The sequence below is a fragment of the Sminthopsis crassicaudata genome, chromosome 2, assembly GCF_048593235.1.
Source record: "Sminthopsis crassicaudata isolate SCR6 chromosome 2, ASM4859323v1, whole genome shotgun sequence".
Taxonomy (NCBI): domain Eukaryota; kingdom Metazoa; phylum Chordata; class Mammalia; order Dasyuromorphia; family Dasyuridae; genus Sminthopsis; species Sminthopsis crassicaudata.
The window spans coordinates 652,847,504-652,863,869 of NC_133618.1; the positions used below are offsets into that span (position 1 = coordinate 652,847,504).

Sequence of the window (16,366 nt, forward strand, 5' to 3'; positions counted from 1 at the left end):
TAATGTCTGAATAACAAATGTTCTACATATTAAATCTTAGAGCTATGAGGTATCACTTGAAACTTAATAATGGTAGTTTTAAGGTGAATTAAAATGAAATAAAATAAGGCAGCTAGATTATTGATGTATTGGATAGAAATCAGAAAGACCAAAAAAAAAAAAAAATCCTGTCTCAGAGACTTATTAGCTGTGTGACCCTGGACAAGTCACTATATTATTTTCAGATTCGGTTTCCTCATCCATAAAATAGAGATAATAATAGTACCCATCTCAGAGAGCTGCTGGGAGGATCAATAAAATAATATAAGAAGGGCTTTGCAAATCTTAAAGTGCTATACCGATTAAATATCAAATCAACTTAATACTATTAAGATAGAGGTATAAAATTCAGTAGCAGGCTGGCTGCTTCAAAACTCCCTAGCCCCTAGTGAACTGGATTAAAATTTAATTGGGAAATGTTTTATAAAATAAATAAATATACAGTACAACATTAACCACAATGTTAATGTATGGTTTTCTAAGTCATTTATGTAGCCACAGGGAGTCATTTCTTCTTTGAGTTTGACACTGCTGCTTTAAGACACAGCAATTTGATATATTAAAGACCCCTGTCTTCAGTGCATCCATGCATAAATCATCTGATCTTTTAGTAAAGGGTCTTTATGTGTTACTGTGGTCTAGACCAACATTTGGATGAAGAACAAATCAGAAATATATTGAGCCCAACACCTGTTACCTTCCCAGATTTTACCTTATTAACATAACCTTGAAGACCATCCACCTCCACACTACAAAAAGTTCTATGGTAGAACTTTTGTAAAACCAAAAACATAAATTAGGCTCATAATATAAATAAGCCCCAGAGGGGTCTAGTTATTTTTTTTTTTTAAATGAGAGTCACAATATGTTAAGGAAATCAAAAGGTAATGTCCTCACACTTTGAAGGTCCCTGCTAGTGAGAATAGTTGTGTTGCCTCTGAAACCAACCTGTGGCTGTACCACTATCATTATTAGTACTGGGCAGACCATGAATGGTGGTTATCTTTGTGAACGTTGCCAAAATGAACAGCCACTGATGGAGATGAATATGCTCTTGAGAAAGGATGAACTCACAAGGAGGAAAGAAGAGTCTGTCTTGTAGATTATCTCTGTATGATTCTTGTTTTCAAACCAAAAACAAATCAATAGAGGATAAATGTGGCTCCATGAATTCAGGGCCAGTTTGTCAGCTCAAGCAACACTATAGCTGGGGCATGAGGGGGATGGAATTAGGAGGACAGACAGAGAGAGGGGTGGGGAAAGGAGAGAGAGAGAGAGAGAGAGAGAGAGAGAGAGAGAGAGAGAGAGAGAGAGAGAGAGAGAGAGAGAGAGAGAGAGAGAGAATATCAGAGTGAGAGACAGAGTTAGAGAGACAGAGTGAGAGAAAGAGACAAAGACAGAAGCAGAGAGACAGAAAGACACAGAGAAAGACACAGAGACAGAGATAGAGGGAGAGAGAGAAATAAAGAGCAAGAAAGAGACAAAAGACAGAGACAGAGACAGACAGAGTGAGAGACATAAAGATAGATAAAGACAGAAACAGAGAGTTTGAGAGAAAGAAACAAAGAAGCAGAGAGACAGACACAGAGAGAGAGAGAGATAGTAAGAAAGAGACAGAAAGACAGAAGAGACAGAGACAGACATATATATATATATATATATATATGTATATATATATATATATATATATATATATATAGAGAGAGAGAGAGAGAGAGAGAGAGAGAGAGAGAGAGAGAGAGAGAGAGACTTAGAAAAAATTAGAGGGAGAAAGGTGAGATACACACAGAAAGACACAGAAGGAAGGGAAGGAGGGAGGGGAAAAGAGAGAGACAGAGAGAGAGAAACTGATGGAGAAGTAGTTAGATGGTTAGTGCAAATACAGTTGTCAAGGAAGGAAGGTGGGGGGGAGGAGCTGTTGTTTAGTATTGAAATCATGTATTCCAGATGTGGGCATTTGGTAGTCAATCCGCTCTGAAGTGACACACTGCTGAATCTTTAAAGGGCTTCAGTTGGGGAAAGCAAAATCTGATTGGGCAAATTGCTAAAATATTTAAAGTGCAGCCTGTTAAAGCTTTTACTGCGAAGAGCATCACGTCAGAAGTTGTAGTCAGAAAGAGCAAATAATTGGCTTTCCATCCTCATGCTAGTCAGTCAGCATGGGGCTCTGTTCCTATTCCTTCCACATCATTGCTAAGGCTAATAGCAACCCTTTGGTTAGATTTTTTTTTTTTTTTTGGTAGTGAAGGGGGGGAGGTGAGAAGAATTAGTAGAGAGAGAATGGGGGGTAGGGAGGTGCTGACAAGGCGTGGGGAACAAACCCAGGAAGGGAAAGCCTTATTTAGAAAGGCATGATTAACAGAGCTCACCATTGAGGTTTTCTGCCTGCCAAATGTCAACTGGATGTGTTTTTCCAGGTTGATGGTGATGGGGTTTGCTTTTCACTGAACAGGTCCTGCAAACTGTTTTTAATGACAATAACTTCATTTTCATCTTTCATGTTTTCCAATATGCAGCAGCTCTAGGGACACCTTCCCATTCATATTTTATCACATTTTCCACTTACATTATCTTTTTTTTTTTTTTTTTTTCCTGCAGACACGACCCTTTGTTAATTCCTGGAAATGATCAGATAGACAACATGGACTCCAATGTGAAAAAGTATGACTCTACAGGGATGTTCCACTGGTGTGCAGCCAAAGAGATTGAAAAAGTCATTCTGGTGAGTATCAAAGAGCCCCTTCATAATTCTGACCAAAACCAGGTTTTCTAGCCCTGAGATCTGCCAGCTGTTTTATGGGATGACACAATCCCCTGTCCTATTTTTAAGATGATGGAAATTAGAAACATATTGAGGGGACTTAATCTTTGATCAAAGTTTAGACTGGAAGTAATAAATCAAGTATTCCTTCATTTCTTCATTCATTTCTTCCTTCAACATGTATTGATATCTCTACTATATGTAAGATCTTGTGCTAAGTGTTAGGAACAGACTCAATTCAGGTGAATGGCAACTTAGCAATTAGTTTTATGTGCCTGACCTTCTTCTCTCACTATATTGTAAACTCTCCAAGGTTGGGAAATATGTTTATTCTTTTATATCTTCCCAGTCAAATACACATTCACAAAAGAACACACAAAATCCCTGATGTATTATAAGTAGTAGATACTCGATGCTGGGTTGGTGATGATAATGAAAATAACAAATGTCCAATTTAATTCAGTCAACAAGAAGTTTGTGCTAGGTGCTAGTGATGATGACAAAAAATGGAATTGTCTATGCCTTGAGAAAACTTACTTTCTAATGGAAGGACTAAGGTAGACAAATGCAAAATATCTATAGAATGTTGCAATTAAATCTCTAGAGAAAAGAACCTTACCAATTAATTGGAAGAGTCAGGAAAGGCCTTGGCATTTGAGTCATGTCTTAAAGGAAGCTAAGGTGAAAAAGGACGGTAATCCAGACATGGCACCCTATTGCTCAAGGGCAAGAAAGCAGAAAGACTGGTTAGTAAAAGGAGCAGTTAAAAACCAATTTCGCTGGGATGGGGAATAATAGGAAAGAAGAGTATAAAAGTTAGCTGGGAGCCAGATTGGTAGGTTAATCAATATGCAAACTAACCAAGGTCACAAGATATTTCTTGGTTAGTATAGCTATGGTGTAACTATTCCATTGTTTCTCCTTAGGGACTGAAGTTTAGCTTAGAACTCTTAGATACTATAATAATAATAATAATAATAGTTATGAGCATTTATATAGTACTTTAAAAGTTGAAAAGTGCTTTACAAATTTTATCTTACTTTATCTTTTTAACACCTGGGAGGTAAGTGCTTTTTACCCCCAATTTTTAAATGAGGAAACTGAGATAAAAACATTAAGTGACTTGTATACAAATAATATCTGAGGCTGGATTTGAACTCAGGTTTTCCTGATTTTAGGGTCAGTGTTCTGGGTACTTAGCTGCCTGGTTTAAAACTTGGTTTTCAGAGAAAAGCAGGATAACTCTGTTTTGGGGTGGCCAGTGAAGGTTTCATCCCAGGAGACCTGCTCTGGAGAATGGATGGAAATTACTGAGCTCCAAACGAATAATGGCCTAAAAATGTATAGTCCTAAGTCTCTGGGATCACCTTCTGGCGATTGCCATTTTCCTGCCTCCCCTTCAGAGCCATTCTTCCATCCCCCATCTTAGACCCTGTTTGCATTCCATCTGCTTGTTAAAGTGGGCTAGCTATCCAGCTGACTTGGCCAATTAAAAATAATTAGGCGGCCTATCACATTTAGTTAGAGTCAGGAGAAGCTCCGGCTCAGGGTGCCCATGCACTCAGACCTCCAAGCAGCCAGTAACTAAGTCCAGATCTCCACCACAAAACTGATGATATTTGAAATGAGGTCCCCAGTGGATCCTCACTTTGTCACAGTTTATAAAGCATTTCCTGAGGCCGGAGTCTCAAATTTCCCTGCGCTGTTGCACAGGGAAACCGATAATGGCGACAGCCCCCACTTTATCCTAACGATCAGGGAGCAAGAGAGCCAGTTTCCTTCTCTCCTTGGGGGTTGTGGTAATAACCCTGACATTGTCATGAATTGCAATATTGGCATTTAAACAATCAATACACCAGTCAATTCTAGAGAGTAAATCAACCTGAGTTTGATATGTACAGTGGAAATTAATATATGTCCCCTAAGACACTGTAAGCCACATGGGGCTATCTTGGTATAAAATGACTGGGAGTCATCCAGGGGCAAAAAAGAAAAAAAAAATGAAGAGGAAGGAGCCAAGGAGAATAGCCCATAATGAGTTTCCTTATGTCATCTGTATTATTTTGTAAGTGAAGATGCTAAGGGGCCAGCAGTAAATGAATATTTGCATTTCACAAAGATATCAGATTTATATAATTCATAGGTAGGGCCTTAAAGTGCTTGTTTGCTCCCATATTGACCTTTCCCAAAGGTTTTTATTCTATTGTCTCTGTGGTGGCCTTCTGAAAGGTTTTAGAAGGCTAAGAAATAGAGCAGGTTCTAGAATTGAAACTCATAGATCACAGATGGCCGGATCTCAGAATTGGGAGGGGGCCTCAGAGGCTATTTTGCCCCAAACCCCCTTTCATAGTTTTCCCAGTAAGGCATCATTTAACTTTCCCATGAACATCTCTAGTGAGGTCTTCCAAGGCAGACTCTTGTTGGGGTTGTCATTGTTCAGTCATTTCAGATTCTTTGTGACCCCAATTGGGGTTTTCCTGGCAAAGATACTGGATGGTTTGACTTTCCCTTCTCCAGCTCATTTTTATAGATAAGGTTTAAAAGACCTGCCCAGGATCACAGGATTGTGTTCATCCTTCCTTTTTTGAAGAGGGCCAATGATATTAGGAAGTGATGTCTTCACTTGTGCACACACAGTTAAGAGTTTTTTGCTATGTTCCTCTGTAGCTCTTTTTATATTTATTTTATTTTGAGGCAAAAATGGTTCAACAACTTTTGCAAATGGCTAGTGTGTGAAGCCAGATTTGAACTTAGAAAGATGAATCTTTTTGACCTAAGCCTACACTCTGTCCATTATCCCAACTAGCCACCCATGATCCACTTTGGAGTCACTTACCTTGATAGGAAGGATTGTCCTAAATCTCTGAGGCATTTTTTCTTCTACTCTCAACTTCTTCACCCCATCCCAATTAGCAAGCATTTGTTTTCTCTCGCCTAATCTTCCCTCTCCCATTAAAAAAAAAAAAAAAAAAAAAAAAAAAAGACAAAACCTTTGTAACAGGTCTGTATAATCAAACATCCAAAGGGACAAGCACAAAACGCTTAATTTTCATCATATGTAAAAACCCTTTAATGCTTAAGAATGATTATTATGTCTCATGCCCATTCTCTCAGAGCTTCTCTTTTCCAACCTAAACAGTCTCTATTCCTTCCACCAAACTTTATTCTCTGTAATTTTCAGCTTTCTGATAGTACTGATCACCCTCCTCTTTATTGAATGCCTTTCTAATATAGGACAGCCAGAACTAAATACCAGCCTGTTTTAGCCAAGACAATCCTAACTCAAGATAGTCCCATGAGTCTCTCTCCCACCCATTCCATTATTCATGCTCAAGGCAATAGAGTCAGGTGCTCCAGGGGAAACAGGTTCTCCCCAGGCATGGAAAATGTTGTTTATCCTTGGTCTGAAAGAAGAACAGGACTTCAGGGAGGTGACTTCAGGACATGCAAGTGAACTGGAATTAAGTGAGGGAAAGGTCACCTGCCTCATTTCCCCTCAAGAGCCATCTGGGTCCAGTGGCCAGAAATAGATCCAGATGACTGGAGATGGCTCTGGATGCAATGGGAGACCTCAGCCTTTTTAAGCTAAGATCTTTAATGGGTCTCAGTTTGACTGGGCAATACCCATTCAGTGCTTAAGGCTAGGTAAGAAATGAGGCAGAGAATGTCCTTTTTTATCTAAGGAAAACAAAAATACAGGCACAAAAGGAAAAGGGAATGGAATAAGCATTTACTGACTAATTAAGCCTATTATGTTTCAAGGACAACTAGATGGCACAATGGATAGATTCCCAGGTCTAGTGTCAGGAAGACTCAATTTTCCTGAGTTTAATTCCTCCTTCTACACTTATTAGTTGTGTTGCCCTGAACAAGTCAGCTTACCTTGTTTGCCTCAGTTTCCTCATCTGTGAAATGACCCAGAGAAGGAAAGGGAAAACCATCACCAGTGTCTCATCTAAGAAAACCTCAAAAGGAGTCTTGAAAATACTACTATTTGACTGAACAATAAGCAAAAAATGTTCCAGGTACTATCCTAAGCAATGCTTACATGGAGAAAGGAACTCTTCTGAGCCTCAGTTTACAACAAAATGAGGATGGTAGAATTGCTGATCTCTAAGGTATTTACTAGCATTTTATAATGCCTATAAATAAATATAAATTAGTATTATTACCTGCAAAGAGGAGGGAAGGGGGATGTTGCCTGATGTAAGGGTCTTACATTCTAATAGGAATTGAAAGATGTAAGGTCCTTGTAAGTAAGGATTTTTTTTTTTTTTTTTTTTTTGGTACTAGTATTCCCAGTATTTCACACAGTACTTGCCATATAGGAGTTACTTAATAGAGACTGATTGATTGATTGATTGGTTGATTGGATTGAGTCCAATTGTTCTGTTTCTCTACTTTTACAAAGAACTAGTATTTTTATTCTTCTTTTCCTTTCTTCATTGTCAAACTTTAGAAATTGGCTCCCCCATTACAAACATTGGGAATCCCATCTTAGATCTGCCCTCTATCCTTAAATATCCATCCTCACTAGTGCTTCCGAGGCCTGGGATCTACACTGCTGAACTTGGATGATTAGCATCTGTAGATCATTTGCAGTATGTAATCCAAGCTTTGTAACTACCTGGTCTCCTTCTAGTGAGAGACAACACATCTTTTCTACCTGGGAGAAGTTGCATTCTGAATTCCCAGAATGAGCTTCTCTGCTTAAGTAAGCACTCTTTCCTGGGAATGCTTTTCTTTTTCGGTGTTGTGTTCCTTGTTTGATTTATAACAACCATGCAAATAGCAGCAGACCCCAGTGGGGTAGGGGTGGACAGTAAAGAATTGTAATAAAAATGAGAAAGATTCTATGGCTCAGTTCCCAGGTCATATACTTTAGGTCCTGGTGTTCATAATGCAATGTCTCTTCTCAGTTGATTATCTCCAACTTATCCAGTCTAAATTTCCTTTCTGGTTTTCATGTTTTCTCCCCCATTAGTCTGGGAGCTCCTTGAGGGCAGGGAATACTTTTGCCCTTTCTTTATATTCCCAGCACTTATCACAGGGTCTGATACACAGTAGGTGCTTAATAAATATATATTGACTGGTTGCCTTGTTGACTAATAGCCCTAAGCATCCTCATCGGTAGGACCCAGGCAAAAAGTCAGTATTTGAATGGACTAGTGAGTTTAACTCAAATCTCTGTCATTTTTTATTTTCTTCTTTCAGACTCGGAGCGAAGCTGCTATGACCGTTCTGAGTGGACATGTGGTGGTCTGCATCTTTGGCGATGTCACGTCAGCATTGATTGGCCTTCGGAACTTAGTGATGCCTTTGCGTGCAAGCAATTTTCACTACCACGAACTGAAGCACATCGTGTTTGTGGGTTCCATTGAGTACCTCAAGCGGGAATGGGAAACACTCCATAACTTTCCCAAAGTTTCAATATTGCCTGTAAGTCCAAAGCTGTACTATTGATACTTTCTTTTCTCTTTTTTGCTTTTCAAGAAAATTCCCAACTGGGCAGGATTGTTGTGTCTTTGATCATGAACTTGTTCCTTTGTCTGGTTATGGGCCTGAGGACTTAGCCCATCCCTTGTGCTTCATCCAGGAAAACCTAAGCCCTGGGAGACCTTATTAAATGAAATTTGCAGTGGTTTTCAGTCCCTCATCAAGAATGAATTTCAGCTGGTATCAAATGTTATTAGCTTCTAAACACTCCTTCCCTTGCTTAACCTCATTCAGTTCTGATGAATTTGATAGAGTAGTGTTTGTGATAAATTGATTTGTGTTATTACTGATGATTGTAAATACTTTGAACTGTGTCCTCTCTTCTCTTTTTCCCCTTTAAGTTTTTGTGCCCATATTGAAGAAAGATTTATTTATTCTTATCTGATTTCTATTGGTCTTCCTGCCCTTTTCTCCCCACAGCTATTGGCAGACTAGCCTTTCCACTGGAAACTCTGTTCTTGGGGCTATTGTCATCTGGAGTATGATTAAATCTGATAGCATACACTTAAAAACACATTGGACACAAAATCCAATCAAAGTGTTTATTAAGTACCCACTATGTGCCAGGCATTGTGGTAAGAACAGGATATAAATAAAGACAAACACAGTCCTTCCACTTAAGGAAAACAACTATGTACAAACAAGATAATAAGATAAATTGGACATAATCAACAGAGGAAGGTTTTATTATCTTTGGCCCTAAAATCAGTGTGATAGAGCTTGGACTGAAGAATATAGGAACTTTATCTTTGCTGATTTTTCAATGTATATATATATATATATATATATATATATATCATAAGCTCTAAAAAATAGTTCTTGGAGGTTGAAATAGCCAATGTTTTTTGTTGTTTCCCATGTTGAAAATAGGTCTTTCCTAACATTTATCCTTTTGCTGGAAAAACATATTCTTATGAAATGATATCAGATATGATTATACCTTTCAATCTCCCTGGGTAATTGATAAACTTCTTTCCATACAATTTCAGATTTTTGGTGTCAGCTTCTAGAATGCTAGAAAGAAAGAGGGGAAAAAATAAACTTGAATTAATAGAAAAATCTCATTCTTCTATTTTTGAAAGGAACATTAGGGCACTGATCTCTACCTAATACCTTTTGCCAGTTCCCATCATTTATATTTTGACAGTCAGATCTAGTGCTTCTGAATCCATGGTTAACATACACAAATCAAAAAACAACAGGCTTAATCTATGCATATCCATATGCATATGCACATGGATAAATAGTCACAGAGATATATAGGTAAAGCCCCAACTCAACACATGCCTCTGCCCACCAACAGATGTACACACTCATCCCTTATATGCAATTCATAAATTTTGCTAATTCTATCATCTCTCCTTAATCATTTCTCTGCCCAGCATGCTCTAAATGGGCAATTGGGGACATCTTTTTGGCAGAACTTAAAACAATTTTTGATCAAGTTGCCACTGTTTCACTGGGCTGCACCAAAGTTAGCCTTTGTATATCCTTTGCATCCTTTGGGGTAATTGCTCATCGATTCCTGGAGCTCACTCAATGGATTGACACATGTAAATGCATACATAGATTCTCAGATTTTATAGGATCATTTCAAATACTCTAAAATCTTGTGTCCGCAGGCCTGGCACATTTGTACAAAATGGGCTTCCACATATGTTTTCACATATTTCACTATTTAAGTAATGCTCTATACAAAGCAAAAGCCCAGAGAAACACAAGATGTTTCCATTGATATCATTTATTCTTTTTGTATTTAGAACACATGCTTGCCCAAATGTGCTAGTGTTTTCCTATTTCATTGCTACTAGTCTAAGTGGAAATTAAATGATTATAGATACAGATGACTAGAATACACTTTGTTTATTTGTTTTGGTTTTTTTTTTTTTTTTTTTTTTTTTTTTTTGCCTACATCTTTGGTTTTTATCAGTAAACCAATATCTTCTGGTATTGAAATTCCCTTTATTGAGCTCTACTGGCAAATTGTCTATAGCCTGTAGCCTTGGAAAGTTGCCTGAAGGACTGTCAAATGACTTGCTCAAAGTCATACAGATGGTATATATCAGAAACAATACTTGACCCAAGTCTTTCAGACTACAATTCTGGCATTCTATTCTCTAACCTAGAGTGCCACTCATTGGCAAATAAACAATCTCACAAGGGAGGAAAAATAAATTGCTTCTTCTCTGGGAGAATAGTGCCTTAGGTCAGAAAATGTTCAAACCTATGCCCATCCTTCCTTGTCACTCAGTCCACTTTCCAGAAATATATTGATGCCTGTAACCAAACTACCACCAGTATTTATAAAGGATTGCTTGTCTAATTTCTCCCTCAAAATTTCCCCTTTAGAAGAGGAGCCACTATTTAGAAATGAGAAAATAGCATCTTGGAATATAGTCCAGGAGATCTGGTGAATCTTCCCCCAAAGTGGTCATTGAGGAAAATGATAGCCTGCCATATAATCAAGGTTGGGCAATCAATTAAAAAGTAATTTAGGCAGCATTTAGTAAATGATTACTCGATGTCCAGAACTCTGCTAGCTGTTGGGGATGGGGGAAAAAAAAAAAAAAGCTAAAATGAAATCATTTTTGTCTTTTAAGGAGAGTGTGTTCTATCTGGATAGATATATCATGTCATATGCAAATGCTAAACCATTTTCAAAAGGTAGAGGATATTGACACTAACTCGAGGAAATCAGGAAAATCTCCTTTTAGAAGACATGTGAAATAAGTCTGAAAGGAAACAAAAGATTCAAAGAGGGGCAGAAGGTGAAAAGGGAGTATATTTCAGGCACAGGTGAACAACCTTTTTCAAGACATAGAGGTAGGAAATAGCCCAAATCAGAGAACAGCAAATAGACCATTTTGGAATATAAAGAGGAAAAAATGGAAATGGAAATGTTCACAAAGAGAATCTAGAGCCAGATTGTGAAGGACATACCAGGCTGAAAAAATGCTATTCTAGAAACAAGAGTTAGTCATTGAAAGTTGTTGAGTGAGAAATAATATGGTGAGAGAGAATAGAACAAAAAGGGAGAGAAGTTGTAATATATGGTGAGAGAGAATAGAACAAAAGAGAGAGAAGTTAGAAAATATAAGAGACTATTGTCATAGTCCAGCCAAGAGAGGATGAAGACTGAGCTAGGATAATGGCATATGAGTGGAGAGAAGGAATCTCATGATCAGAGGTTCACCTCAGTCTGCTTTGGTTTGGCTTTGAGGTATAAAGATTATTATTATATGGAGTTTTCAATACTGTTCTTCTTGCTTTGGCTAAACACAGAGAGACTATTAGAACACTGAAGGTGATAGTATAATGGAAAGATTATTGAATTTGGAGGCATTAAGACCTGTGTTCAAATTCTGACTCTCTTACATCATCTTGAACAATCCGTTCATGACCCTTCCATACCCCAGTTTTCTCTTGTGTAAAATGAGGTGGTTGAACCAGATGAGTTCTATCCATAAATCCATCACATTGTGGTAAGAGCTCTGCCTCTCATTATAGCATTAAAAAAAAAGTATCATTAATGGCTAAGACAGGAATAAAGTGGGTTTTAAGATGAAAAGATCCTTACTACTGAGTGCATCCAGAAAGCCTTCTTTAAGGAGGTGATATTTGAATTTCACTATATTATTCAGACAGGAAGTTCACAAGTGCAGATGACAAGGGAAATTAAAGAATTATGTGCAAAGCGTTGAGGTTGGAAAGCACATGGCATGTATAGGGGCTCATAGCAGCATACATAGTATGTGGAGTGGATTTAAATTAGTTATGAAGTTTCAAAAATTAAATGGTGCCAGAATATAGAGCCCAGCTTCTTAAACTGTGGTTCATGATCTCATATGGGGATTTATAACTGAATGTGGGGATTGAGAAATTATGATTTATTATCAGTAAATGTTTGATTTGTCTGCCTATTTTATATACTTTATATATCCATTTCTTGGATGAAAGGGGGTAAAAAAGTTTAAGCCCCACCTTAGAATAGCCTGAAGACCAGAATTAGAAGCTAGAACTTTACTCATTTGACAATAAGGAGTCATTGAAAGTTTTAAACAGAAACAGGCTATGGCTTTTTAAGTCTTATTAATTTTTTTAATATGACCTCCCAAAATCCCTTCCATAGATTTTAGGCTTTTAAGGTTCTAAATAACATTATAGCTCCCTCCTTTTTTGAAGCTTTCCTCTGATTTTCTGAAGAGAAAGCATAAGTTCCTAAGATCATTGAGTTTCAGAACACCTATAATGGCCAAGTTTTCTTCATGGTTCCATGGAAGCCCTCCCTAGTCTCTCTGGTCAATATATCAAACAAATTCACCAGTATATTCTTAATAGACAATCTTGACATCTCATTCTTATGCAACATATGGGTTCCTATCAACATGACTTCTCCTAACAGTGTAGTTCCTTACCTTTATATTCTTCAGCCTCTCCCCCCCCCCATAGCCATTAACCACCAATTCAAGTTTTGTAGAGAGCCCCTACTGCACCTTGCAAAAAGCTCTAGTTTTTAATCTAAGTGATGCCTTTAGTTTAGGAAGCAGCATCACATAAGGGAATTAAATCTGATTTGGGAAGTGATCACGTGCTGTCTGGGTGACTTTGGGCAAGCCATCTCTCAGTTTCCTTAACTACAAAACTGGGGCATGGGGATGGCAATTGGACTAAGAGAGTTCTAAGACCTCTTCCAACCCAGTGTCTACAGACTTAAAATCCACTGCTCTTTTAGCTCATTTGGAGACAGATGCTGAGCACCATGAAAGACAATGTTTCAGGAAATCAGCCCCATATATGTTCCCAGGTATTCTAGCATGGCTCAGCCCTAAGGGGATCTATCTTTCTCACTCCTCCCATCAGGGCTCTGAATAGACTTAATACAAAGACCACTTTGCACCCACAGGACTAATCACAATTTCCATCAATTAAGAGAAGAATCCAGCTCCACCTCGTACACACACTCATTCACACACAGACACACATATACATAGAGACACACAGAAGAGTTCTTCTCCCCTTTCCCAAATGTTTATGACCAAACTGAAGTCCTATCACAATGGCACCCCCTCCCCAGCTCTACATGGCCTCCATTACTGCCCCATGCCATCTTCTTTGAACTGCACCAAGAACATGACTTGTTTTTTTTCCCCAATCTTTATTTTTTTCCTCTTTTTGCCTGAGCCGGGAAGTGACCTGCCATTATATAAGCAGACATTTAAAACTTACTCCCTTGTTCCATTCTGAAAGCTGGGAGGTTTCCACAGGATGGTGACTTGAATCAGGACAATTTCAAAACAGAGAGGAGATGCAGGACCCTGCTATTATTCCTCTTCCCTGTTTGTTAGTAATAGCTTGATTGAATATGGGGAGGAAGCCTAAAATGCTGCCATCAGCACCAAGTACCCTTTAGATTAACATACGACTCCTATTCCCTGGTATATAGTTAGGCTAGCTTAATGTCAGGGCATAAAACAGATACTTGTTAAATAATTTCCCAAAGCTCCTTCTCAATCTTTAATTTGTTTTTATTTTTTTCTCTCTCCCCTCTCCCCACATCTCTCTCTGTCTCTCTGTCTCTCTCTGTCTCTCTTTTTCCTTGCCCCCACCTTTTTTTCCTTCTCTGCCAAAGGGTACACCATTAAGTCGGGCTGATTTAAGGGCTGTCAACATCAACCTCTGTGACATGTGCGTTATCCTGTCAGCCAATCAGAATAATATTGATGATACTTCGCTGCAGGACAAGGAATGCATCCTGGCGTCACTCAACATCAAATCTATGCAGTTTGATGACAGCATTGGGGTCTTACAGGCTAATTCCCAAGGTAAGGACTGCCCTATAATACTCCCCTGCAGTGCCTACAGGGGACAGGACCTGGCAAGAGGAATATCCTTCATTCAGTAATTCAAAGAGCTTGCATCAGCCAGGCTGACAGTGAAACCCGCTCATTGCTGGGATAGCTTTTAAAGGGGGCATCTGCTGCTTCTTCCCACTCTCACAGAAAGCAGGCTGGAGAGCTGCACAAGCACACACACTTGCTCTCAGATTACAGGGAAATAGGTGTGCATATAATCTCACACACACATGTAAAAAGGCACACGTGTACTCGCATCTGCAAATGCATGCAATGATATACACAACCTGCAAACACATATGCACACACTCACAAAATGCATGTACAATGCATGTAGTAATGACATAAACAAACAGTGCAATCACCAGGCTTACCCTAATAATAAACACATAATAAAACCTGCATACACACAGTAGCCTCAAACATATATGTGCACACATTGTCCATTTTTACACAACATACATGCAAATATATATGCAAATGTTTACACACATATGAGCACTATGCATACATGCAGTCATACATATATGCACAGACACATAGTATACTTACACTTTTGCATTATGCACATATACACGCCTTCACACCTACATACAAATATACTAGAAACATAAATGCAAACACATATGAGTGTACACATTCACACACCCACACTCTCACATATACATGCAAACAATACACTCATGCAAACACATACACTCCTGCACATGTGCAAACACAATGTACTTATAATACATGCAAATACAAGAGTGCACATTTTTACACATCTCTACAAATACCCATGCATACCATCTTGCACACATGCAAACACATGCATATACTCACATTCCATCAAAATGCACATGCACACTCTCACAATGTCTAAAAGTACAATGCAGTTCTTTCTTATACACATAAACAGACATGTAATACATGCAAACTCACACATGTGAACAATCTCACTGAACACATTCTCACACACATGTCCATTTTTGCAATTACAAACACATACTCACTATGTACATAAACACACACATACTCTTGCACAAATACATGCACACAACACATACTCAATCATATACTCACACATGTGTATAAACACATGCAAACAGAATGTCCCATTCTCACATATACATGCATATATAACACATGCACTCATTCTCATAAATACCTACTACACCAAATATACTCAAATATACTTGCTCACAATACATTCAAGCACACATACATTTGCACAAATATGCACATGCATGTGTTGGTAGTACATGCACATACATTTGTGCATACATACTCTCACTTATGCATGCAAACACACACAGAGAAACACACAAACAGGCTTGTTTAGAATAAATCAGCCTTTTGAATGTCCAGAACAGCAGCTGTGATGTACACTGATCACACCACTGGGGTCACTTAGCTAAATGTAGCTGATGAATAAAGATAGGCGGACTGATCAGTGCAGTTCTGGATTGGAGCCAGAGAAGTGATTGTTTCTGACAAATCCTGAACCTTTTCCCCACCTACCCACCTCCAGGTAGCAGTAGAGACACAATGAATATGTCTGAAACAAACCTTGTTTTAAAAAAATCACGACATGTTATTCACCCACTTAAAAGATTTTTTGTCAGCTTACTAACTCTCTCCCTGAGAGTGGATACCGCATAAAATGCACATCTACCCCACTGCCAATAAAATGTACATTTTCCCCACTCCCAGGCTGAGAAATCTGGACAATTGTTTGCAAAGGAAATGTCCTGGGGCAGCTAGGTGGTGCAGTGAATACAGTACCAGCTCTGAAATTCAGGAGGCCCCGAGTTCAAATCTGGTATCAGACACTTAACACTTCCTAGCTGTGACCCTGGGCAAGTAACCTAACCCCACTTCAGAAAAAACAAAAATAAAAACAAAACAAACAAACAAAGGAATGTCCTCAGGGAGCTTAAAAACTTGACACAGCATAGAGCATTTTAATATCCCATGAATCTCATTATATCAAAATCCAAATGTGTCTACCTACCATGATGATGCAGAACACCTCTTTCAATAGAACTTGGGATTTGGGGTGGGGGCAGGATGTTTTTAGCAGAATGATCACTGAGTTTGGAATCAAAACAGGATGATTTTGAAAGTCTCTTACTTAGATCCATATAAGCTTTATGTCTTTGAGCAAAGTATTGATGTCTCAAAGCTGCAGCTTTCTCACCTGTCAGATAGAGCTAATCTTCACGCACTTAACTCA

General features: G+C 38.5%; 1 protein-coding gene across 1 annotated transcript in view; it reads left to right on the forward strand.

The window, feature by feature from the left end:
• Positions 1 to 16,366, forward strand: part of KCNMA1 (potassium calcium-activated channel subfamily M alpha 1) — an 893,014-nt gene that overhangs the window by 804,922 nt on the left and 71,726 nt on the right. Inside the window, 3 exon segments of the mRNA XM_074296747.1 lie at positions 2,638 to 2,761; positions 8,015 to 8,239; positions 13,926 to 14,118. Of these exon segments, the coding sequence (XP_074152848.1) occupies positions 2,638 to 2,761; positions 8,015 to 8,239; positions 13,926 to 14,118 (542 nt within the window).